Source organism: Hyaena hyaena, unplaced genomic scaffold (genome assembly GCF_003009895.1).
Source record: "Hyaena hyaena isolate Hyena2069 unplaced genomic scaffold, ASM300989v1 scaffold_498, whole genome shotgun sequence".
NCBI classification, from domain to species: Eukaryota; Metazoa; Chordata; class Mammalia; order Carnivora; family Hyaenidae; genus Hyaena; species Hyaena hyaena.
Window position 1 is genome coordinate 1131907 of NW_024081131.1, and position 26695 is coordinate 1158601.

Consider the following 26695-nt stretch of genomic DNA (forward strand, 5'->3'; position numbering starts at 1 on the left):
AGTTAGGAATTTTTATTTTTCTTGGTCTTCATTATTGCACTCCATTGTGTTAAAGACTATAGTTATGTTGATGAAAGCATGTAAAAAATAACAGTTTGCTTCAGAATCAATAAAGTCTGGTGAATTCAAGAGTTTCATGGAATCCCAAGGTAGGACTGCCCCGGGGATTAAAAAGACACGCTAAAAGTGGAGCATAATACTTATACACTGTAGGTTTTTTCGTTGATGCAGTTGGCAGGCACCTAGAAGTCAAGGTTGACTAGAAATGAAGTTGAAAGATTTCAAGGAATTATAAAATGAATCTGTAGTACTGCATTGTATTTGTTACTTTAAGAAATCAAATATGTAAGGTAAGAAAACATTAGGGAAAGTAATATTTTCTATAAGATACTGATATAGCAGGGAGAAATAAATTGGACATCTACCATGTTAGAGAAAAGTGCTGCCTCATAGAAAAACAAAGCTGAAGAAGAGGAAATAAAAAATAATCTAGGGAAGTAGGGGTTGTTATAAAGAAATGTTGAAAGTAAGGGTTGCTGTACAGAAATGAGGAAAGTAGGCATATGACTGTGAGATGAAGAAGTATGTACCAGGCAGAGAATGGTAAATGGCAAGGACTTCACATGAGAATGTGTTTGGGGTGTGTGTGTTTGAACAAGATAGCCATGGATGTTTTTAGGGTGAGGAAGTGATAAGATAAAAGCTCAAGAGAGGTGAGGCCAGGGCCAGATCAAGCAGGGTCTTGAAGGCTTTTGAAAGGTTTTAGGGTTTTACTCAGATGAAAAACCATTGGAGGATATTGAGTGTCTTAATCTGTATGAATAAGAGAAGCAGGCAGGTCACTTAAGACACTATTGCATTAGTCAAGAGAGACTGTAGTGGCTTGGATTAGGATGAAACAACGGAAGTGGTGTGATTCTGGATGTATTTTGAAAGAATCAACAGATAAACTAGAAGTTAAGAATGACTCCAAAGAGTTTTCACCTAAGCATTTGGAAGCTGGAATTGTCATTTACTGTGATCAAGAAGACTATAGAACAAAAGGTTTGTGGTTGGGTAGAATTTTGAGTTTTGTGGTGGTGGGTTGTCTTAAATCTGAAAATCTGTTCAGACATCAAAGGAGTAGGCAGATGACTGGGTTTGGAATTTGAGGAGATTGTGTTGGAGTCATCGGCATATAGAATGAATTTAAAAACCAGGAGACTAGATTTCACCCAGACAAGAAAATGCATAAAGACCAGGGATCTGCAGCCTTTCTGTCCTGTAAAGGACCTAGGTAAGTTAGTATTTTTGGCTTTGCAACCATACGGTCTCTTAGAAATACTCAGCTCTACCTGTACAATGGAACCATATCATTTTGTAAAGGAATGAGTGTGGTCAGGTGGTCAGATGTGACTAGCAAGGAGTTTGCACACCTCTGCTATCAACAAATTAAGAGATAGCTGCAAATTTATCTGATGGTACTACCATGTTTAGAAATCGGGGACTTGTAAGACAGTGACTAGCAAAGGAGATTGGGAAGGAATAGCCAGTGGAGTAGAAGAGAACCTTAGAGTATCTCCTGGAAGCCAGGTGAAGAAAACATTACACGATGTTTGTGATGACTTCTTTCTGTCTAGGTTTGCCAATAGGTTGGGTACTGTGAGAACTGCTGTCCTAGAGGGTATTGACTTTCAGCAGTTTCAGTAGACTTGAGGGAATGAAGACCTGATTGGAATGCGTTTCAAAGAGGGTAGAACAGGTGAAGACATTGGCAAATACAGAGGAATTTTGCTATAAAAGAATAGAGAAGTATGGCTAGAGTAGGATGTGTGATTTTCCTTCCTTCCTCCCTTCTTCCCCACCCCCCCATCCCTCTCGCTTTTTTCCAGAGAAGAGTCATTAAATTATATTGATAATGCTGATGGAACTGATCAAATAGTGGAAGAAATTTGCCCCTGGGGACCATTGCTGGAGCTGTGTTGAGATTTAGTATACAAAATAAGGATTGACCTTAGATTGGAGAATTAACCATTCATTGATAGTAAGTAAAGAGGGCAGCCTATTACTGTTATGGCGTATATACTGATTATTCTTTGTCATTTAATTATAGTTGGAAAGATCACTATAGCACCATTTTTTAAGTTAAACATAGATTTATTTGAAACTACAGTTGTTAAATTGGTGTCCTTAATGCTTTAAACTGCATCCTTTGGTACCATGGTGTTCTGCAAAAGTACCTTGGCAGGTCACTGTTGGGAGCAAGGGGAGAGGGACCAATTCTACTTTTATCTGTTTTATATATCTGTTCTAGGTAAGATTTGTTTTTGGAAAGAGATGCTTTTTTAAAGGTTTTGAAACCATTTGTCAAAATATTTTAAGTGATAGATGTCAGAGTTAAAGTAATGAAAGGTGATGATCTACTGTAGCTATTCAGAACTGTATACTCCCCACTTAATTGAAGAAATATATCATTAAAAATAAAGAAAGCCTCTTGTGTACTACCCATTCTCAGTCATATTATCCTTTGGACATCCCACCCCCAACCTTGCCCTGCCCCTTTCCTAGAATTACCCTGATTTTGGTATTTGTTGTTCCCAAGAATTTGTCTTGTTTTGATTTTGTTACCTAAAATGTACTTTTATACGTTTTCTTTTGACAAAAATTCAACCAGAAATGAAAAGTTTACCTTATTTTATTTATTTTTTAAATTAAAAAAATTTTAATGCTTATTTTTGAGAAAGAGTGTGAGCATGGGAGGGGCAGAGAAGGAGACAGAGAATCCGAAGCAGGTTCCAGGCTCTGAGTTGTCAGTACAGAGCCTGATGTCAGTACAGAGTCTCAGACCCTATAGAGTCATGAGATCAGGACCTGAGCTGAAGTTGGACGCTTAATGGACCGAGCCACCCAGGAGCCACTAAGCTACTGTTTTTTTTATTTTTTCATTTTTTAAAAAAAATTTCATTTATTTTTGAGAGAGAGACAGAGCATGAGCAGGGAAGGGTCAGAGAGAGAGGGAGACACAGAATCCGAAGCAGGCTCCAGACTCTGAGCTGTCAGTTGAAAGACCGACTCGGGGCTTGAATGCATGAACCAATGAGATCATGACTTGAGCCGAAGTCAGACGCTTAATCGACTGAGCCACCCAGGCACCCCAAAACCTACAGTTTTTTAAAAACACCATTTAAAAGTAAACTTTTTGGGGCTCTGTGCTGACAGCTTGGAACCTGGAGTCTGCTTCAGATTCTGTGTCTCCCTCTCTACCCCTCCCCCACTCAGCTTTGTCTGTCACTCTCTAAAATATGAATAAACATTTAAAAAAAAGAAATAAAAATGTAGTTCAAAACCATCTACATTAGGGGATGTGGATGTGTTTTTTAATGAGATTTGACCCTACGGGAGTAAATAAGAATCGCAAAACTTTTAAATTTTTTCATTAGGTGGGATGGTGAGTGAAATATTATGGCTTCCTCTTCTAGATTATTGCATCATAATCTTTTGTGGGTGGGGGTGGCTGGGGAAGGGTTAGCATGGGGAGAATGGGAGAACAGAAAACAAGAACTGATCGTGATACACGATATATTGCAGACATTTGAGATGAGTTCTTTTCTTCTTTGTTTTGTTTTGTTTTTGTTTTAAGTTTGTTTGTATATTTTGGGAGTGTGAGTGGGAGAGGGCAGAGAGAGAATCCCAAACAGCCTCCACACTCAGTGCTTAGCCGGACCCTGGATTCAGTCTTCCCATTGTGAGATCATGACCTGAGCCAAAATCAAGAGTCAGACATTTAACTGACTGAGCCACTTAGGCAGCCTGAGTACTGTTTTCTAATAGATTTTTTAAATATTTTCCCCCCAAGCTCCTTAAAGGCAATGACATCAGCTGAAAATCTGATTCAGATAGAGTGATCTCACCTTTTACAGCATGCTTTTTGGTCTGGTACATGTTGAACTTAATAGATGCTGAATAATATGGTGATTTAATGAGAAAGTAATGTTACGGTTAATAGTTTCTGAATTTGAATATAATTAAGAACATACTTTTAGGAGATAAAGGTAACAAAAGTTAATAAAATTGACAATATTTAGGCATTTTCTATTTCTTATTTGAAGGGGTCAGACTAATTAATACTGGTTTTCTATACCATATGTCAATTATGTTAATAGTGCATTAGTGACATTGTGGTACAATGAGAATAACATAAAATTAACATTAGAGCAGAGGACTTTAGCCTATGTTTGTCTTCCACTTATTAACTCTGTGGCTTTGGGCTCATTGTTTAAAAATTTTCTCTGGATTTTGAACTGTAAAATAGGTATTTTTACTACCCCTCTCAAAGATTTGCTTGAGGATTAAATGGAATAATGTACCTGAAATCTGTAACAATCCCTAACACGTGCAAGGTAATCAAAATATGTTACTTTGTTTTTTTTCTGTTTTGAGTAAAATCTGTTTGATGTAAGCACAAAGAACCATATATTACTCTTCAGCAGTACTCATTTTAAGTAATCTCTTGTTCCTCTATACTTGGGATGTTTAGTAATACCCAGTATTTCTGTCTTTATTTTTGGCGTCTACCCAAGATTAGTGATTGTGTTCTAAAAGGTAGAACACGTGAGATTTTGGATTTAAAAACATTAACCAAAAAAAGGGAATGTTAAATGTGGTATTGTTTTTTATTGAAAATATTTCTTAAAATTTAGTTCTTAAAATGCTGTATTTTATAGCTGTAATCAATTAGGTTTTGGAATTTTACAGTGAGCTTGAGCTGAAGTGTCTTTTAAGTCTTTTTGATTACCCTCAACTTTTAGAAGTTTATGGCGATTTAATGATAGCAACACAAGAGACTTCTGTTTTTGAGAAGAATTACAGTAAAACCTTACTTGAATAAAATCTTTCTGAAGTGACATTAGATCTAGAAGTGTAAAAAAGGAAAGATTGGTGTGAGGTTCACTGATGTGATTGGCTGATATTGGTGTTGTCTCTGCAAGCAAAATGATTTCTGTGAAGGTGATGGAATGAGAACATGGAGGTCAGACAAGTGAACAGGGTGATTAAACATAAAACATCGTGGAGATGTGGAAGTTTAGTGGTGATGGTGAGGAGCAGTGATGAAAGTGCCCTTCCAAGAATGGCTTTATGAGTAGGGGACTGTAAGAGAGCAAAGCCAAATCAGCACCTCTACTTGTCAACAAGCGGGAGTATAGGAGGAGCTGTCTTGGGTTTAAAGCCCAGCTGTTTGTGTTTAGCTGGTTTCCTTTTTTATAAAAAAACGTTTAATTTTGAGATGATTGTAGATTGCTTGGAACTGTGAAAAATACTACTGAGAGGCTCAGGGTATCTTTTATCTAGTTTGCCTGCATGCAGATAACATCTTGTATAACTGTCGTATAGTATCACAAGCAGGAATTTGACATAGTTACAGTTAGTTGTAGGGGTGGAAAATTTTTCCTTTTCCTTCCGAGGTTCTTTGGCTGGCCTAATAATTAAATTGACATCAAATCAGTAAATAGGAGAAAACAATTTAATTTCATACCTACAAGAGCCCCAAACAGGGACTCAAGGGTCCAGCAGTTGAGCCACATGTGATGTCTTGAGCCAAGGAATGGGATGGGACCTGGGGCTTCATAGGGGAGGAGGGTAATTCACAGGATGATAAGAAAAGCAGGTTTGTAATGAGAAGTTTGCCCTGCCATACAAATAGGTCTTTTAGTTTAAAAAGTTATCTCAGGTAATTAGGAAGCTTGTACCAGAAAAAGACTATCTAAATTCTTTTAGGTAGTTATGAGAGAGGGAAAAGTTTTTCCTGAGTCGGTTGGGTCTTGATTGCCTTTAGCTCAAAATTATCCACATGCTGAAATGGCATATTATGCGATGACATATTCTGCTCTCCTTCACAGTCCACTGGCCCTATTCAGATTTTTACCAATTTTACGTGCATTATGTATGTGTTTCATGCAGTTTTATCACATGAGTAGATTAACATGACTACTGCCACAGTCAAGATACAGAACAGTTCATCACAGTAATTTCTTATGCTTTTTATAGCCAGAGCCACTTCTCTCATTCCACTCTTAATCTCTAGCAAGCTAGCTGCTCTCAATCATTATGATTTTGCTGTTTGAAGAGTATTAAATAAATGGAATCACAGTATGTAACTTTTTGAGATTGTTTTTTAACTCCAGATAATTCCCTTGAGAACCAGGGGTGTGTGTATGAGTGATGCATTTCTGTTGTATTGCTGAGTAGTATTCTATGGTATGATGAACCACAGTTTGTTTAACCATTCACTGTTGAAGGATGTTTGGGTGGTTTGCAGTGTTGGGCTCTTATCAGCATAACTGTACATTGTTACAGACGGCTAAGGGTACATTTGCTGGATCATATGGTAGGTTAGCTGCTTCACTTTTTTTTTTTTTTTTAATGTTAATTTATTTTTGGGGGAGAGAGGGGCACTGTGAGGAGAGGGGCAGAAAGAAAGAGAGACACACAGAATTTGAAGCTCAGAGCCTGACATGGGGCTCAAACTCAGGAACTCTGAGATCGTGACCCTGAGCCAAAGTTGGAAGCTTAATCAACTGAGCCACCCAGGTGCCTCAGCTGCTTAACTTTTTAATGACAATTATAAGTAGGAAAATTTTCACTTAACAGTCATCAGTCATCAAACTGTATTATTATAAATTATTTCTGTTGCCAGAATTTAATCCTCATCTATTGTCCTCTCTGTATTCACATTCTTCTGTAAGTCATTACACAAATAATCTGCATGTTTTTAAGGAAGGGCTTTTAATCACTGGATGCTAATTTAATGTTTCAATATTTGTATCTAATGTAGAGTGATAGTAAATGTATCAGATTTGCTTTCTTCTATTTTACTCAATATAATTAATCAACTCTTTTGGGTAACCTGTACTTTTATATTAGTTGGAACAAATTCACTATTCCTTTAATATATTTAAGGCAATTTTTAACCTTTCAAACTAGAGCTGTTACATTTTCACAGAGGTACATTTTGCTGCTACTCTTTTTTTTTTTTTACGACATTTAAAAATTGTGTTCAAAAAGCAGTCACACAGTCTAGAATCAGACGTAGCATGGTGCCAATATCTAGTAAACTGCAGTTGTCAAAAAACTCACCATAGGATAAAATACAGTCAACAGTAAAATTACTGGATGTTACTTAATCTGCCTTTGACGATTTAGGAGACTTAAAAGAGATTGCAGTATATGTTGTAGCTTTTGGCAGATATCTGTCAATCACCTGGGAAGCTCAAATAAACAAACTTGAAAATTTTCGTTATTAAAACTAGGAGAATCCCATAGTTTCTTTTGATACATAGTTAAGTTTGTGAAACTAAACAGAACTTCAAGAAAGAATGATTTCTATTTTATTCGGTTAGTGTCTTATATCATCTTTGGTGTTTGCTGTTCAGTAAATATTTGTCAAATGAGTACTCCATGCAGCAGGGCAGCGGCTATAACCGAGCGTCTTTATGAAATAAAATTACTACAAAGAAAACACTTAAAATCTATTTTGAGTAAATTAATATTTGCTGTATGATGTCATTTGGCATAAAAGTTTTCAAAATAATCACTTAGTAATCATAAGTGGCTGTTGATTCCAGATGTTAAGCAGGTGAGTTTAACTGCGTTTAGTGCGCACTGCTGTCTTAGCAGTACAGCTTCTCCCCAGTTGAGATTTGTTATTTTGATTTTTCTTATACTTGTCTTTGTTAGTCTGTATTAATCTACTTATCCCACCTTGCCCCCAAGTTATGAGTGCTTTAGTTTTTGAATCTTAAATATTTAATAATGTCCTACCTACTATTGTTACTTATAAATGGCCTCTTGGTTAGAAAAGTAATTTTCTGGGTCACATCCATTTCTTTCTCTTGTATCCTAGCATTTAGAGTTTCTATGGAGAAGTCTGAGGCCAGCCCTTTTTATAAGTTTTTATAAATGACATGCTTCTGCTGCCTGGATACTTTAAGAATTCTTTCTTTATGGGGCGCCTGGGTGGCTTAGTTGGTTAAGCGTCTGACTTTCGCTTAGGTCATGATCTCGCGGTTCGTGAGTTCGAGCCCCGCGTCGGGCTCTGTGCTGACTGCCAGCTCAGAGCCTGGAGCCTGTTTCAGTCTGTGACTCCCTCTCTCTCTGACCCTCCCCTGCTCACGCTGTCTCTCTCTCTCTCTCTCTCTCCTAGAAATAAAAAAAAAAAAAGAATTCTTTCTTTATGCTTAAAATTCAGCGGCTTTACCAGACTATGAAGGAGGATAAAGTGTCAGTTTTTATTATTGTTGTTTTTAAATTTTTCCTGCTATACAGCGACCCCCTTCAGTCTCCAGAATGAGATCTTCCTGTATCTCAGGAAAACCTTTTTTTTTTAAACTACATGAGTCACCTGTTTTCTGTTTTCTTGAGGACCTCTAGTTTTATATATGTGGGCTTCAGTTTTCATCTGTAGCATTTTATCTCTAAGTGCTATCATCTCTGTTGTTTTGTCTTTGTGTTGTTTAGGTCTGTGTTCCTCCTTATGGTTGACATCGCTTTCAGCAGTGTTGATTCTTTCATTACTTCAAATATTGTATTTGTTTCTTTGATGAGTGCATCCTTAAGTTTTTCACCTCTTATCTCTTACAGCTCCGCTGCCCCCTGATTGTATCCTTTTATCTCTTGTTTTACCATTGTTTCATAAAATTCCTGTTTTTTTGTACTCAGAATTTGTCTAAAAGCTACTGGTTTCTTGATATTTTTTCAAAGTATTTCCTTCATCCTACTAATGTATACCATTACTTTGGTCTCTGCATAGGTTCTCTGTAGGGTGGTTTCTGTGTACTTGAGTGAATTTGAGTGTGTGTGTATGTGTATATATAAAGTGTGATTCATTTCTCTTCAATTCTGTTTCTTATTCTCCTGGACACTACATTAATTGTATTCCTAGAAGTTGGTTATTTATAATCTGGGTGGTGATAAGGGAAAGGGGTATGGGAAGTGTCTTTTGGGAGGAGAGTGGTAATGTGGGAAAGAGCAGTTCATTTGCTCTTGTGTTTTTTTTTTTTTCTGAACCCACACTATATGTGATTAACTCTTTTCAGAGCTCACTTTTGGGGTCCATGCAAAGGTTTAGCATGGCAAGGCCCGCCCTCCTCTGTTTCAGGTAGTTCTGTACTTAATTGGACCACAAAGTCAGCAAATAGGCCAAGGGACCTTTCTCCCAACTCTTTTGCCTGTTGGAGTTTTCAAAATATATATGGCTAACAGACTTTAGAGGAACTGGGTTATTGGTCTTTAGTACTTTTCTGTACTGAATGTGAATTTGGTTTTGATTTTCTCTTGAAACCATCTGTCAGTACCAGTTGGTTGAGTTGTGACTACTCCATTGTTGGATTTGATTAAATTTTCTGACCCCCCCCCCCCCCCGCTGTCTCTCTCTCTCTCTAAAATAAATAAAAACATTTTTTTAAAATGTAAAAAATTAAATTTTCTGCCCCCCCCCCCCCCCGATTTTGATAGGTTTTATAGAGGGCAAATATAGAAACCTGCTCATGTAGTCATCCTTCTGAAAGTCTGCTTTTAATGTAATTTTTATTACCAAGTTTTTGTGCTACGCAAATCATTTGAATCATTGAATTACTGGCTTTTAAAATCAATTTGGAAGTAGTCTCTTTTTTTAAATATTATTTTAATGTTTGTTCAGTTTTGAGAGAGAGCGAGCACGCGCATGAGCAAGGGAGGAGCAGAGTGGGAGGGGGACATAGATTCCAAAGCAGGCTCCAGGCTCTGAGCTGTCAGCACAGAGCCTGATGTGGGGCTCAACCCCGCAAACTGTGAGATCATGACCTGAGCCAAAGTCAGACACCTAACCGACTAAGCCACCCAGACACCCCTGGAAGTAGTCTCTTAAGATGACTCTTTCATGGTTCTTTTCAGTGTTAAGTATTGCTAACTCCGTATTTGTAAGAGTTGGGAATTTTGACACCAAGGTAAATGGTAACTAGAAGAGATGAACGTTTCTCCGATTATTAGAATGATTGCATGCTATGTGGAGTATATTGTTGCCATTAGAAACAATGATGTAGTAGAACCACTTTTTTATGGAATGAAAGTGTTTATGGATATTTAGGGGGGAAAATCCACATGTTAAAGTAACTAGTGTGATTCTGTCTTTGGGTATTATATGTGCATACGGAAAACCTAAGAAGATAGAGTTATTTTTCCTGATATTTTTCTATATTCTGAGTATAATATTAATACCTATTTCAGATAAGTTATTGCAATTAAAAAAGGTAAAGAAAGAAAAAGACTTGATTGGGAGTGTTCTTGGTGTTGAAAGTTATTAGTTGGTGATAGATGATCCATATGTAAAGATATCCCTTCTTGAAGTTTATATTCTTCATATTAAGGAAATTACGTATTCCTACAGTTAGTTGATAATTTGTTGAAAGTCTGTTTGAATTTTATCAAATGCTCTCTCAATCTGTTTTTATTTATTTATTTTTATTTTTTAACATTTTATTTATTTCTGAGAGAGAGAGAGAGAGAGAGACATCGTGAGAAGGGGAGGGTCAGAGAGAGAGGGAGACACAGAATCTGAAACAGGCTCCAGGCTCTGAGCTAGCTGTCAGCACAGAGCCCAACGTGGGACTCGAACCCACGAACCGTGAGATCATGACCTGAGCCGAAGTCAGCCGCCCAACTGACTGAGCCACCCCGGCGCCCCTCATTAATCTGATTTTAAAAATTAGCATTCAAGATTTATATTCAGTATTCAAGTATTGTGCTTTCTTGGCCTGAGGTGCATATATAGTTGTGAATTCTAACTCTGTATTGCTCTGTGGTTCTTGTTGTCTTTGTTAGAATTTTGTGGTTGATTTCTTTTATGATTGAGTCTGTTTCTGGAACAGATTCTACATTATAGGAATTCCTTTTTCCTTGAAAGTTTGAAACAGTTCCTGACTAAACCTATAGTCTAAGTCTGGCTAGAGCTGTTACTGGACAGGGAGGAGGAGTGAGAGATGGAATGATAGGACTGAAGGGAGATTGAAGAGAAAGTGTTGCCATAAAACCGATAACATTGGTTAAACATTTACATTATCAGCAAATGTGATCTGTTGAGCTGCCCTGCTCCTAATTATTGAGCTTCTGTTTTTATTTTTAAAAATACCTCGTAGTAAGCAACATTTGCATCTGCCCCTTAATGGTTATAAAATTGGTTTAGGCAATGTGGCAATGTTTACCTTTCCCTTATTGTCACTCATTTCACAGTTGGAGAACACCTAGACACAGTGTCCAATGTTAGATTACCAGTAGCTGTATCTCAAACTGCAGCCCTGTCTCAACACAGAAGCAGGATGACTTAGCAGCAGAAACAGGTGGGAGTTTTGGAATAAATGCTGTCAGTGTGCCTGTGTCTCCCTAAGAGACATGTAAGAGCAATGTTAAAAATGTCTTACCTGAGGCTTCTGGGTGGCTCAGTTAAGCCATGACTCTTGGTCTTGGCTCAGGTCATGATCTTGTGCCCCACATTGGGCTTTGCGTGGACAATTTCTGGCCTGCTTGGGATTCTCTCTCTCCCTGCCCCTCCCCTGCACACACATGCTCTTTTCACTCTCTCAAAATAAATAAGCTTTTAAAAGAAGAGAAATCCTAACTTAAAAAAAAAATAGTTTTACCTGTAAGAGAAAACCCAATGTTTTCTTCGAGGTTACTCTGCTGTAACATGCTGCCTTTTTCTTTTTAATACCTTGTAATTTTGGGAAAAGCACTTTTCCAATTTATATAATGGTGTACAGGTAATAGAAGGGAGGAGGGTAGAATAAGTTTTCACTAATATGTATTAACTATACAGTTTTCAGTGGGTGTTGGCAGGTAATGAATGTCATCTTAACATTTTTTTACTGTGTCAAACTAATTACATTTAAGAGGTGAATTTTGTATATTTATATGTGACCCACAGGATTACTACTACTACTTAACTTTTTGACAACTAATCTGTAGAATTTATCATTCCTTTTTTAATGTTTTATTTTGAGAGCGAGCGAGAGCGAAAATGTGAGTGGGGAGAAGAGAGGGAGACACAGAATCTGAAGCAGGCTCCAGGCTCTGAGCTGTCTCAGCCAGACCCCGATGCAAGGCAGGAATTCATGAACTGCGAGGTTATGACCTGGGTTGAAGTCGGATGCTTAACCGACTGAGCAGCCACTCAGGTGCCCTGTATCATTCCTTTTTAAATGATACTGTATGGAGGCTAAAGATTCCAAGAATGGGACTGGGCATGTCTTCAATCACCCCATTACCCCCATCGCTTTAAGAGAGTATTCTGTTTTATGTATTGGGTTTCCATTTGTGCATTTGTTTTAGTTTAGTCTACTGACAGACCCAAGTGCTGTTACAGTTACAAGGATTCTAGCTGTGACATGACAGGAAAAGTCCCTGTGTTCAGGGAGTTTTTCTTTCCTAGTAGGAGACAGACGATATGAAATAGACAAACAGGATAATTTCATATTGTGATTGTGCTCTGAGGGAAATAGTGATTTGACATGGTAATGGATTGAGGCAGGAGGTTGTCAGGGAAAGGCTCTTTTAGGGGGTAACTTGTGAATTGACATCTGCAGGAAGAGCAATAAGCCATGTAAGGAAAGAATTCTGTGGCTTAAAGTTGGGGGAAAATATTAGGCAACTATTTCTTTGAAAGAATTTCCTTCTTTAGTTTTTTGTGTTATTCTTAAAGATAAATACTTTGTCTGCTTTTTTCATGGTGCACCCAGCATTGTTCAAAAGCATTGGGGGGAAAACCCCAGAAAATACTCAAAAGCAAATAACAGTTCTTCATTATTTTGAGAGTTCCTTGTCCAAGAGGTAAACTCTGTTTTTTCTCTTAGTTTGGCTTCCAAGACCCTTCAGTAATGCTTTTCTTAATTTAGCTTTACACCCCTTTTAGCTCATCTATAGGAATTTCATTTCCTGTCCCACTAATTTTACTCTTTGCCCTCTGAATCTTTGTCATCCTGTGCTTTCCTACTTTTATGCCATTTCTTATATTGCTTATTCTTCATTTCATTTTATCCAGTTGTATCTTTTCTCTCGTTAGGTGAACTTTGTAATTTCCTTTACTATCTTAATATAACTGAGTTGTAAGTGTGTGAAACATGAGAGCGTAGCACATACTTGAAGATTCCTTTTTCTTCATTTTCTGACCAATTTTAGATTGAGGAATACCACAAGGCTTCCAGAGTTGAAATTGATTACTTCCTGCTCAATTGATTACAGTCAGAAGGTAAAATTTCTTGGAGATACATAGGCATGACAGGACCTGCCTCTCTTTCTCCTTGTTGGCTGTACTCTCTCTAAAGGCATCAGCTTGGGAAAGGATGGTTTGCAACTACACTGTCTCCTACCCATCCATTCAGAATCTTAAGATAATGTGATACATTTTCTTAAAACTGTCATTTTTTCATGCTAACCTAGTCCTTTTTCTTTCAAAGGAATGCTTCCCTTACTCAGACTAACTATGTAGTTATTATAAATACAAGATAACAGAACAATGTGAGGTGTAATATAATTACATTCCATAAAAATAGCTGTTAAAGAGTGATTTGTGATATGAGAGGGGGCTTGTTTTAGGTTGGAGGGTCAAGAAGGGCGTTTTAAGCTGAGACTGAAGGATGACCAAAAAATAGGCAGATGAAGAATGGGAGATAGAAGTGAGGAGATAGAATGTATGAGGGATCTAGGGTAGGAAAGAATTGGGCATGTATTCAAAGACTTGAAAGTGGCCAGGATAGCTCAAGTGTAATGAGCAAGGTGTGGTAAGTGCTGCAGAATAAGGCTGGAAGGGTAATAAGTAGGGCAGAGAAGTTGAATGGCTTCCCTCTGTACCCATTAAAATTCAACGCACCTGTCATGATTGGAGATAACAGGTTTGAAAGATTACTTTGACTGCTGTACAGATACGGTTTTGAAATGGAGACCAGAATGAAAGTGGGAGAGCAGTTAGAATACATTGAACCAAGTGAATTCCTACTGAAGTCGGTAAGAATAAGGAGATTCTTACTTAAAGATTAGTTCTGCATAGCCCTGTCATGCTCTTTGTTCTGTGTGGTACTAAAGTAAGTGCTTGAGATCACTGAAGAGTCCAGAGTCCTGTGTTGATAATTTTTCTAAACAAGTGGAAGTAATTCTAATTCTATATATTGTCCAACCAGTATATTATTTGACAAGTGAAAATAATCATAAAAGGTGGGTGATCTCCTCAGTTTACTTTAGTAAGGCAGAGGCATATTTACCTCATTGTGCACCGTTTTCCCTGAGGGGTTCTCAATTTTAAATGTCTTTTTTAAAAATTGAGGTTTAATTTGCATACCACACAATTACCACCACCACCAGTAGCAGTCACTCCCCATTTCTTCCCCTTCCTACCCACTCCCTAACCACTGATCTGCTTTCTGTCCTGATAGATTTTTCTATTGTGGACATAGCCTGTAAATGGATTACATATGGTCTTTTGTGACTGGCCTCTTCCTTTAACATAGTGTTTTCATGGATCATATATGTTGTGTCATGTATCAATACTTACTTCCCCTTTTTTTTCCACCAGGTTAAAGTTCTTTACTTCAGAAATTCTTAGATTCTTTAAAGTACATTGAAATTTTCTTTGAGAGAATATCATACAACTTTTTCCAGATTTACATGACCATGTGACATTTTTTATTCAAAGTATTTCATAGGATTAGAGTTTAAGAGATGATGAATTGGGGTGCCTGGGTGGCTCAGTTGGCTAAGTGTCTGACTTCGGCTCAGGTCATGATCTCACAATTCGTGGGTTCGAGCCCTGTGTCAGGCTCTGTGCTGACAGCTACTCAGAGCCTGGAGCCTGTCTTCAGATTCTGTGTTTCCCTCTCTCTCTGACCCTCCCCTGTTCACGCTGTTTATCTCTCTCTCAAAAATAAATAAAACATAAAAAAAAAATTTTTTTTAAATGAATTAGGGATTTCTGTCTAAGCTAGACAAGTCAAAGTCCTATTCAAGTTATGGTAGATTTTTTTTTTTGTTAGTTTTATTGATGTGTAATCTACCTCCTATACAGTTCACCAATTTAAAGGGTGCAGTTCAGTGTTTTTTAATATACTCCCAGTTGTGCAACTATCACCACAATCCATTTTAGAAAAATTTCATCACCCAAAAAGAAACCCTGTAGCTTTCACCTTGCCCCCAGTCTTAGGTGGCCTTTCTGTCTCTATAGATGTGCCAGTTGTGGATGTCTCCTCCTAGTGAAACCCTACAAGATACAGTCTTTTGTGGCTGGTTTCTTGGACTTAGCATAGCATTTTCAGAGTTCATCCATGTTCTACATTGTGGCAGTACTTGTTCATTTTTATTGTTGGATAATCATATTTTATTTATCTGTCAGACATCTGGACATCTGGTTGGTTCCTTTGTTGTGTTTTGGGTTGTTTTTAAATTTATTTTTGAGAGAGAGACACCAGGCGTGAGCAGGGGAGCCACCCAGGCGCCCCTACTTTATCTTAGATTAATGTCTAAGCTGGCAAAGTTTCTATAAGGCTGGACAGTATTTTAGTCTTGTAGGTCTCACAGTCATTGTCACACTTAGAGAAAATGTAGCCGTACATAATACTTCAGGGGGTGGCTGTCACTGTGTTCTGTTAAAACTGTTGATGAAAACATATATCCAGCAGGTTGTATTTTGTTCCCTGGATTCTAATCTGACATAAGCATCTAATCAAGTTAATACATCTCCATTTCATATCTGCCTTTGGTTAAGCATTCAGTGGGGGAAGTTGGCTTGAGCAAAGACCTATAACCCTTTTATTCCATTCCCCACCCTACCTCTAAACCCAAATAATTCTCAGTAGAATCCTTTTCTTAGAAGTCTTTAGACTTGCTTCATCAGTCCTAACTTAATTTCTTATGGTATCATTTAAAGTCAATTTTATTCCACTTATCCATAAATATTATTACTTTTCTCAGAGATTTTTTTAAGTAGTGAGCACTTTTTGGTAATATACAGAGAACATAAAGGGCACCAGGCCATATAAACAACTTTGGCTTCCATAATCTTCCTGGGGCAAACAGCATCCATGAGACTGTCTTTCACCAGCATATACACACATACATACAATCATACATACATACACACACACACATACATATATTTTTTTCCTCTCACCAGCGTATAATCTTCCTTTGTGCACCGAATAGCATATTAAAATTCTGAGTTCAAGATTTAGGGATCTTTGGATATATTGCCATCCACAAATCACTTATTCTTTCTCTCAGTCTTAGACTCTGCATCATACTACTAATGAAAATTTGTGTTCTGGGGAGCTTGGGTGGCTCAGTTGGTTGAGTGTCCAATTTTGGTTTGATTCATGCATTTGAACCCTGCATTGGGCTCTCTGCTCTCAGTGTGGAGCCCACTTTAAGTCCTCTGTTCCCCTTTCTCTGTACCTTCCCTGCTTGCTTACTCACTCTCTCTCAAGATTAAATACACATTAAAAAACAACAAACTTGTGTTCTTGAAACACACAAACTCATTGTAGGCCAGGATACAAAAATTTATGTGAATTTTTAAGGTTAAAGTGAGATTTAGAAGAAATTTGTGATGTAGTACTTTCTATATAGATACGGAAAATGTAGCTCTGAAAAATCTTAACCACCATCATCATTAACTCTGATGCTAGGTAGGGTGTGCATCATCACTTTAATTTTCTACTTACTTCAGTTTGGAAAGAACTGCATGGAGAAATGAAAAGGCACAAATGAGATACCCCCAAAAATGCATTAGAAGATAATATAAATGGTAGCTTTTATTATAGAGAGATAGAATCATGTTATTCAGGGGTAAATTTGCCCTGCCTTCAGTTCTTAAGCATACCCTTCTGATTGCCTACCATATCATATGCTTTTTCTAAAACCTCTTTTACTTAGTTTTGAATTCTGTTTGAGAATGTCAGTTTATTTTTAGTCCTTTACTAAAATATCTGTGTCTTAATCTTGCTTCTCACTTCTAAGTTGTTTTGCTAAGTGGTCTAGATAGATCTATTTCACAGGATGTAGACTCTATAATCCCTATTGAAAAAACTCCTGTCTCTGAAAGTGTCTTCTCTCTTAACAGCTGATTCAGTTTTCTCTTGTCTCTAAAGTCTTAGACTAGTGTGCCTCGATACTTGGGGTTTCTGGTGATTATGTTATGCCCTCTGAAAACACCTATACCAGGCCTAAAAGCTCTCTGATACCATCTGTGTCAGACTTGTGGAAGGTAACACGGTTTCTTTGGAGTCAAGAACCTAACTTATTGGGTGGTTGTCAATTTTTGAATTTTTGTTAATAAAATTAAAGTGGAGTGGATTCCTGGATTTTATCTTCAAGGGAGATTAGTAGACCTAATTCCTAATATACTTTATGCTTAATTATTTTTAAGTTTGTGTGTTTTTTTTTTAACTTTTTAAAAAAATGTTTTATATATCAGGTGAGGGTCAGAGAGAGGGGGAGATACAGAATCTGAAACAGGCTCAAGGCTCTGAGCTGGCTGTCAGCAGAGCCCCACGTGGGGCGCGAACCCACGAACCGTGAGATCATGACCTGAGCTGAAGTTGGACGCTTAACTGACTGAACCACCCAGGCGCCCCAAGTTTGTTTATTTGTTTTGAGAGAGACCAAGACAAGAAGTTGGCAGAGAGAGAATCCCAAGCAGGCTCTGCACTATCCACCTGGAACCAGACACGGGGCTCAAATTCACAAAACCTTGAGATGATGACCTGAGCCAAAACCAAGTGAGGCGCTACCCAGGTGCCCCAAATAACCTTACGTTTATAGAGTACTTCATTTATTGTGTTTGTTCAACAAATCTTTAATGTGGCACTTTTATTTCATAGATTTAAGCATAAATCGTCTTGCTTAAGAATATATGCAAGTAATGTTAGGGCATCTAACACAGACTTCTTAAAGGATTATTCTAGGATCCATTTCAGTCTATAAAATTGACCTTGATTTTCTTTATTGTCAACATATTTTTGGAAATTTCAATGGGAATCTCAGTTCTAGTAGGGATGTATAAATAAGTATATATTATTCTGCTTTTTATTTGTAAACCTGACTTTTAAAAAAAGTATGAGTTCTAAAAAGGTGCAAATTTTGGCTTAGATCTGGTTTTTTTAAAAACCTTGGGAGTATTCCATTTTCTTTGTAACTGAGAATGCTGGGGCTAAGAGGCTCACAGGACCCGGTGTATAATTATTACCATGCCTATAACCTATTACTGTGAAAACCAGAAAGCATAGTCGGCTCAGAGAAAATATACCTAGAGAAAAGCTAGGAGGAAACCGGGTGCGGGTCTCTAAGAGTCTTCTTCAGTAGAGTCACACAAGACATGCTTCCCTCTTCCTTCATCAGTGAATTGTGACAGTACATGTGAAATGTTGACTACAAAGGAGGCTTATTAGAGATTTAGTACCCAAGATTTTTATTGGATTTGGCTTATTACAGAGGCACCTCTCCTTAGCATGTACCAAAAATCTGGATTCCCAATAGGAAGGCATATTATGTTAAGCATAAACCATATCGCATGCACAAACAGGCCCAGTAAACAACTGTCAGCTGTTGAGGGAACTCTCCAGAAATCTAGGTTCCCACATGTCAGGCAAGGGCCAACTGTATAAGCATGCTTTCCTAAGGATAGCAGTCTTAGGCCAACTCTGATAACTTCTGCACACTGAATTAATCTTGACTGATTTCATTTTTGATCACTAGCTTTTTGGGTCCTTGAAGCTCCTGGCTTCCCTGTAAACTGGACCTTACTCAAGGTTAAATGTTGGTCAGTTAAATGTTGGTCATTGACTTTACTCTTGTCGTACTCTTCCTTCATTCCAAGCTCATAGTGCTTGTTTATTTTATTATGCAAGGCAAAGTTAGAGGCTCCCACCTTTTACTTCTAATGGAGGTGACTTCCAGATCCCCTTCTGAATTCCTGGTTCTATGTAGATCTGCTGACCATTTCCACTTGGATATCTTAAAACTTTATGGTCATCTTCTGTCTGACCCGGTTCACTTTCCTATCCACTTAGTTTCCCCTGCTGGTATAAATAGTTAATATTTCTGCTAATAACAACTCTGGTTCTAACTGCTAATTCCTAGACCAGTCAACCATTTAAATTACTCTTCTCACTTTTTTGTTCATTGTAGTGTAGCCTCCATTCCATTGCCAGCATAGTTTTTTCTTTCTTTCTTCCTTTCCTTTTCCTTTTCCTTTTCCTTTTCCCTGCCTTGCCTTTTCTTTTCTTTTCTTTTCTTTTTTCTTTTCTTTTCTTTTCTTTTCTTTTCTTTTCTTTTCTTTTCTTTTCTTTTCTTTTCTTTTCTCTCTCTTTCTTTCTCTCTTTCTCTCTTTCTCTTTCTCTCTCTCTTTCTCTCTTTCTCTCTTTCTCTCTTTCTCTCTTTTTCCTTCTCTCTCTCTCTCTCTCTCTTTCTTTCTTTCTTTCAAAGACCATAAACACTTACCTTGGATGGTTCCTGAGATGTGTGGTTTATTCATAAAACTTAAAAATGATTGAATTACTTTCAAACAATGTTTAGGTAGAGTTGGTCCTGTTATTAGGGGACTTAATAACATTTCACCATCTTGAAAGGGAAGTACTTTCCCCAAGTTTTAATTTTCTTGATACTGTTTTAGTTGAAAAATTGGTAGAAGTGTTTAAAATAAAATTGTAGAGACTATTTAAGAAATTGAAAAATAGGGGTGCCTAGGTGGCTCAGTCAGTTCAGCATCCCACTCTTGATTTTAGCTGAGGTCATGATCTTGTGATTCTTGAGTTTGAGCCCTACATCCCCACATTGGGCCCTGTGCTCACAGAGCGAAGCCTGCTTCTCCCTCTCTCTGCCCCTCCCCCCACTTGTGTGCACGCACTTTCTCAATATGTAAGTGTTCAAAAGAAAATTTAAAAAGGCATTGAAAAATAATTGCAAAAACATAATTGGATATTTGTGACTTTTTAGTTGTGTATCATTTGAATCTTTGTGCCTTAAACTTATTTTAAAAAACCCAACAAGTTGCTAGAAATGATATTGATTAGGTTTTGCTCATCTAATTATAGATAACATTTTTCCTTAGACTGTCAGCCATGTAAGATATATGCTCTTCAAGCCACATCTTTAGTTGGCTCACATATTAAATATGCAAGAAGTATGAATATGTATATATTCCTAATGCTTATGTAAAATGATTTAGAGTTACACAGTGATCTGTAGTATGGTAGAAGCCAGTTGAAATTAAACATGAAACACAACTTCTAATTCACTTTGCTCTTTATTTCTTTTAAGGGACCAGTTACTCTCCACAAGAAAATTCACACAACCACAGTGCTCTTCATAGTTCAAATTCACATTCTTCTAATCCAAGCAATAATCCAAGCAAAACTTCAGACACAGTAAGTATATAAACATGCTCACTTTTAGTTTTAGGGTTTTTTTTTTTCCTTTTTTTAAAAATTTTATTGCCCTACCCACTGCCACCCCCACCCCATCCCTCCACCACGTCTTTGTTGTTGTTGTTGTTGTTGTTAAATCTATTGTCTATTTTTCCCCCCAGTAAAAGCTGACCTTTTAAAAAATGTATTTGAAGTAATGAGTTTACCTTTTTAGTCGAATTGAATACTTAGGAGACACTGTTTTGGTATTTCATCATTTTTACTGTACAGAATAAAATCTTACCATTGCAATATCTGAGATATAAAGATCTGTAGATTATGAAACTTCAGTAGTTACCTAAAGTGGTTTCACTTGAGTTTGTTCTTCTTCAATAATATGTACACATCTTATAACATCTGTTTAGAGCATGTCCTGTGGTACACAGTATACTAAACACCAGTGATGTGAAGACTCCTGTCCTCAAGGGAATGAAAGTCAGGAATTTTAGATATTTCTGAACTGAAGTAATAACTCAGATTGCATTTCTTAAAGTCAGGGTTCAAATGAAAGTGTTAATAAATCCATTCAACAAAGTCTGCCAAGCATATGCTAGGTTGTAGATATATAGTACTAAGAAAATGTGGCCCATCTTAAAGGAACTTTTGGACCTGTGGTGAAAACTGAAGAGTGAATAGTTAATGCTTTGGGAGCACTCAAAAAGGGAACTTCGGGCTTGGATGAGAGTAAGATACTAAAGTACAAGTAACACTACTGAGTCGATTGAATAGAACCTAGCCAGTTGAAGAGGTCTGGAATTTGTGTGGTATGCAAAGGGAGCAGCATCTACAAAGACAGTGAAGTGTGAAATAGCATAGTGTATTTGGAGAACGGCAAGGATTTTGATAGTGTGAAAGAATGGCAAGAGTTCATGTTGCAGACATGAGTGGGAGCCAGATCACAAAAAAATGCTATATCTTGCTAAGGAATATGAGTTTTATAGAAAGGCTTTGGAGAGCTATGGAAGCATAGAATTGGTGAAGTAACCTCATACTTGGAATATAAAAAATGTCATCCTGTAGTAGCTTGGAAAATCTAGGAAGGGAAGAACAACTAGAAGGCTATAGAAGTGGAGGTTGAATCCGACAGATTTTGCCTTGGCATTGAAAGGTCCTTGGGATTGATTATTTCTTGTCCCTTGTTGAAGCAGTGTGGATCGTACATTTCTACAGAAAATCAAAATATAATTAGTAATATTTTCATAAAGGTAAATTTAGAATGGCTTTATTGTATTAGTCAGGGTCCAGGTAGGAAAACAAAACATACTAGATATGAGAGAATTTTATATATGGGATTGGTTAAGTAGATCTACATGTTATTGAGGACTCAAAAAACAAAAAGGAGCACTGAGGTAATACATCTGTAATAATCACCTTTAGGGCAAGAGAACAGTAGGAAGACGTTAGGCTTATTGGAACCTAATAGTTGAGAAGGGGAGTCCTGCAGAGAGCTGGTGATAGTACCTCTGAGTGGTAGGAAGCAAGTTCTGGTTTCAGACGGCAGAGAGCCAGCTGTGGCTGCTAGGCTTCTCCTTTCTCCTGTCAGTCCTACTCCAGGGCCTGCTATCGGCAGAATCTAACAGGAAGCCATCTGACTAAATAGAACGTAATTTGCAGTATCCCAGCGCTAGCATCACAGAACAGTATAGAAGGGTCGTGTTGAGGCTGAGACGACAGCTTGGTAAACCTTAACTGTTGTTATCAAACTACTTGTGATAAGTGATTTTCTTAAGATGTATATTCAGCTCTCTCGGAGGGGGAAAAAAAGTCCATTAAAAATAAAGGGGGGCCTGCCTGGCTCAGTTAAGCATCCGACGTCGGCTCAGGTCATGATCTCACGGTTTGTGGGTTCGAGCCCCGCATCGGGCTCTTTGCTGACAGCTAGCTGACAGTAGAGCCTGGAGCCTACTTCAGATTCTGTGTTTCCTTCTCTCTGTGACCCTGTCCTTCTCACACTCTCTCAGGAAAAAAAAGAAAACCATTAGAAAAAGATGTATATTCAGGATTTTAGGATGAATCTCTTTGTGGAAAATGGCCCCGTTAATTTACAAAGTAACTAACTTAAAGTTCCATTTATCATTCACAATTCTGATATGGTATTTGCTGACAGTTACAGTGGCAGGTCATGTGGACATTAGTTTAAACAGAATCTTTTTTTTTTTTTTTTTTTTTTTAATGTTTTATTTATTTCTAGGAGAGAGAGAGAGACAGCGTGAGCAGGGGAGGGTCAGAGAGAGAGGGAGTCAGAGGCTGAAACAGGNTGGCAGTCAGCACAGAGCCCGACGCGGGGCTTGAACCCACGAACCGCGAGATCATGACCCAAGCGAAAGTCGGACGCTTAACCGACTAAGCCACCCACGCGCCCCTAAACAGAATCTTTAAGGAAAAGTAATTCTGGTTATTTTGATTTCTAAGATGTGGAGAAATCAGAAAAAATAATGAGCAATCAGAGAAGTTTGATCGACCCAAGTCATGTCAGGGGATTTCATTATGTGGGTGGAAGCTGGAGACTGTAATGAAATGGAATGAATTAAGGGATATGTGTTGTCAGAATCGGGATTTCCCTCTCAGTAAATTTCTACTACAGGTATATAATTAATCTCCGAGTAGTGGTCTTTTTCATTATAATGTACCCAGTGGGCATGACCCATAAATTTAATCTTAACTGAGAAGTTAGCTTTTGAAACTTTCTGCAGGTTACTTGTAAACTGACTTTCTCTTTAAATCACTTCTAATGGAAGTTTTTGAGTAGAAAGTAAGACATAAATTTAGTTTTTAATATTTTCATAATGAAAGCAAAGATGAATATTAGGTAACTTAGGTTAACAATATGGAGTAACATTTTTAAAAAGTACTTCTTTTTTCTCTTCAAAGTTTTTAAGTTTTAAATCATCTGTCTTTGAAAATCAGTAACACTGTTATTTAGTTCTCTACAAAGACATTTCATTGTTGGCTGATTTATATTTATAAACTGTTGAAAGTCCAGTTGAATTTGATTTATTTTTTTCAGTATTAGGTTAAGATATTCACATGTAGTCCCTAAGTCCTGTGATGAACATTTATTGTGGTTTAACACAGAACCTAGCCTGTGGTAACTATTTAGAAAAAGCTTTTTGAGCTTTTTTTTTTTTTTTTTTATTTCTAGGAGAGAGAGAGACAGCGTGAGCAGGGGAGGGTCAGAGAGAGAGGGTGATACAGACTCTGAAATAGGCTCCAGGCTCTGAGCTGGCAATCAGCACAGAGCCCGACGCGGGGCTCGAACCCACGAACCACGAGATCATGACCTAAGTGAAAGTCGGACGCTTAACCGACTAAGCCACCCAGGCGCCACTAGGAAAAGCTTTTTGAATGCTTCTCCTTCCTAATCTAAATCCTAATAGGACTTACAGACCTCATGTAGATTGTTTTTGATTAGTTAGGCATATTTGTGAGTTTTAAGAGGCCTCTAACTTGCTTCATTCCCATTTAAAGGCAAAATTGGTATCTTCCCTTCTGCCTGTCCACCAATTTTGATTTGCTGAGAATTCAATCCTAGTTTGAAGTCAGTCCTAGATCACTTTGCATTTATGTGCCAACTCTACTTGTTATTGCTTAAATATCTTCTGCATATTTCTGGAGCTTTTCAGGTTTGAGGCCCTCAGGATCTGTTTTCTATAGTAAGCCTTGCCTAAAAATACTCTACTTAATTTTTCTCTGGGAAATTCTTTGTTACAGTAAATGCCGTCTTCGATGTTGTTGTTCAATGAACTGTTCCTTAACAACTGTTATAGGTTAACCCAAGATGAACCATTTCTTTCCCATTGTTTCACTTGGGGAAGAAGTGGTAGGATTCTGCATTTCAAGAAAGAATGTAGAAAGGAATATGCCTTTTTTTTTTTTTTTTTTTTTTAAGAGAAAAGCAGTGTTTGCATAAGAGGTAAAAGACCTTTCAAACTGGAGAAGAACAGACCTCCATATGATGCCTCCATAACTGTTTAGTACTGTTTAGTATTATTCTTTAAGAGCAATTGTTCTAAAAGTTTCTCGTCTCATGATCTATCTACATTCATGAGAATTGAGACCCCCTTGTTTATCTTCTATCTGTATTTACCATATTAAAAATTAAAACTTGATAAATATGAAAAATAATTTTTAAATCAGTCAGTTGTAAACCCTTTACATGTTAGTGTATGTAATGTTATGAAAAATGACTATAAAACAAAAAAATAGAATCGAATTATCTCCTTAATGTCTGTCTTAATAGCAGATGCCTAGAACTTCACATCTGCTCTGCATTCAATCTTTCATGATTGGGTTCCTGCAGCTTGGTTGTAGGCTACTTCTGGAAACGAAAAGGACTGAGAGTTAACTTTCTACTGGTATCAGAGGTTTGGAGGCACATGGGTAATTTCCAAGTAGCTTCATTATTTGGGAGGCATACCTCCAAGAGCATAAACGTAGAAGAATCTGCAAAAATTATTTCCTCTACCCTCAAAGTTATTGTGACATTTCCAGAATTGGAGTTGATTTGGTGGAAATAATGGTCATCCAGAAATGTAGGTGTTGACCCTTTTTTCTATCACTAGTTTTGTGACTTATGGACAACTTACAAGTTTTCTAGGTTTATTTCCGAGTTGGTGAAATTAAAGTTGAGTAGGCAGGGCAAGAGAGTTTGTTCCTCAAACTTTAAAATTGTGTTACTTTACACCAGTGAACCCAGAAGAGGTATGGACTACCAGAGTATGACATTATTTCATTTTAATCTCAAAGCTTCTTTGTGAAAATGGTCAACTTCATCTAGAAGTACACTTGGGAATCTATCAGATATCCTAGGGCCAGTGCAGGCACTTAATCTTTACACTTCTTGAGATCAGTTCCATGGAAATGGGGCCTCCTTTCAGACTTTTCTAATTTCTTTATAATTTTACAGTACCTATAAAATAGGTATCTGAGAATTTTTGAAAGGCTGGTTTTTGTTAACAGGGAAATGAGTGATGCTGCTGACTGTATGTATTATATGAGACAGGGTTTAGCTAAGACTTGCCCCATCTCATGGATTTTGAAGCTTTTAATTAGCTTTGTGTTTACATTAAAAAAAAAATTTGTGCTTCTTTTTAATAAATAACTCCCATTAAGGCAGTTAATATAGGCAGGTTGTTCTCTGCTACATTGTATGTGAGTACTGTTGTGCCTTAATGAGTTTAGAACTGATGTACTGTTATGTCATCAGATCAGTGTGGGTTTTCTGAAACACCCCCCACCCGCCGCTGTGTGACTGGATTTCAGCAATTAAAATTATAATAATGGGGAACTTTTGTAACACTTTTCTACAGTCAAGATGTTGATAATTTTGTATTTATTCTGTGCCTAATAAACTAATGTATTTATTCAGTTTTATAGGATTTTCCATTGTTATTTTTGATAGCTTTCAACAGACCAAGGTCTCCTAAGAGATATATATACAGATAATTACATTCTGCATCAGGATCCCTTTGTTTTGTAGTCTTTTTCCATATACATGCTTTGAAAACCTTTGGCATTCTTGATATTTCTTGTCAAGTGATTTAATAGTATTAACATTTTCTAATTTATAAAAATGTGTTTTCAAGCCTTATGATTCTGCAGATGACTGGTCTGAGCATATTAGCTCTTCTGGGAAAAAATACTACTACAATTGTCGAACAGAAGTTTCACAATGGGAAAAACCAAAAGAGTGGCTTGAAAGGTATTTGCTGTTACTGAACAGTATTTCTTCTTGATTCTACATACCATCTTAGAACATTTTGAGTTTAGGTTTCTTATAGTGAAACTCCTTACTGTCCTCTTTAGATATAGTAGTTGGCCCATTGTGTTTTCTATAATTTCTCTTAAAAAAAAAAAAAAGAAATTTGGACAGATAAACATCTGTCCACAAGGACTTTGTAAACAGTATATTTAATTACAATTTTGTATCATACTATATTTATGTGTCTTATAATTTGTAATAGAAATTTTTATAATTCTTAAAGGATAATATGTTTTCTTCATATATATAGAATTAACATTCTGGAGTTTGGTTGTAGGGTTAATGGCATATAAATAATTGCTATAATATTGCCATCACTGAGAAATATTGATGTTCTGTTAGCTACATCTCTTCTCCCACACCAGTTGATAGTATGGATGTGTTCAGTTCTTTTATTTTCCATATACCATTTGTTGAGCATTTGTTGAGTAGTGTTATATGTAAACTTGTGCTTGATATAATTTTTATGGGTTTATCTATG

General features: G+C 37.1%; 1 protein-coding gene across 8 annotated transcripts in view; it reads left to right on the top strand.

Moving 5' to 3' along the window:
- The window catches only part of WAC (WW domain containing adaptor with coiled-coil), an 81653-nt gene that overhangs the window by 26431 nt on the left and 28527 nt on the right, over nucleotides 1-26695 (top strand). For all 8 annotated transcript variants that reach the window (XR_005532207.1, XM_039254758.1, XM_039254755.1 and 5 more), the window contains exons 4-5: nucleotides 20308-20414; nucleotides 26039-26154. Coding sequence is in view for 7 of the 8 variants with exons in the window: in XM_039254758.1 (XP_039110689.1) it covers nucleotides 20308-20414; nucleotides 26039-26154 (223 nt within the window). In the remaining variant the exon portion in view is untranslated. The remainder of the gene's footprint in view (nucleotides 1-20307; nucleotides 20415-26038; nucleotides 26155-26695) is intronic.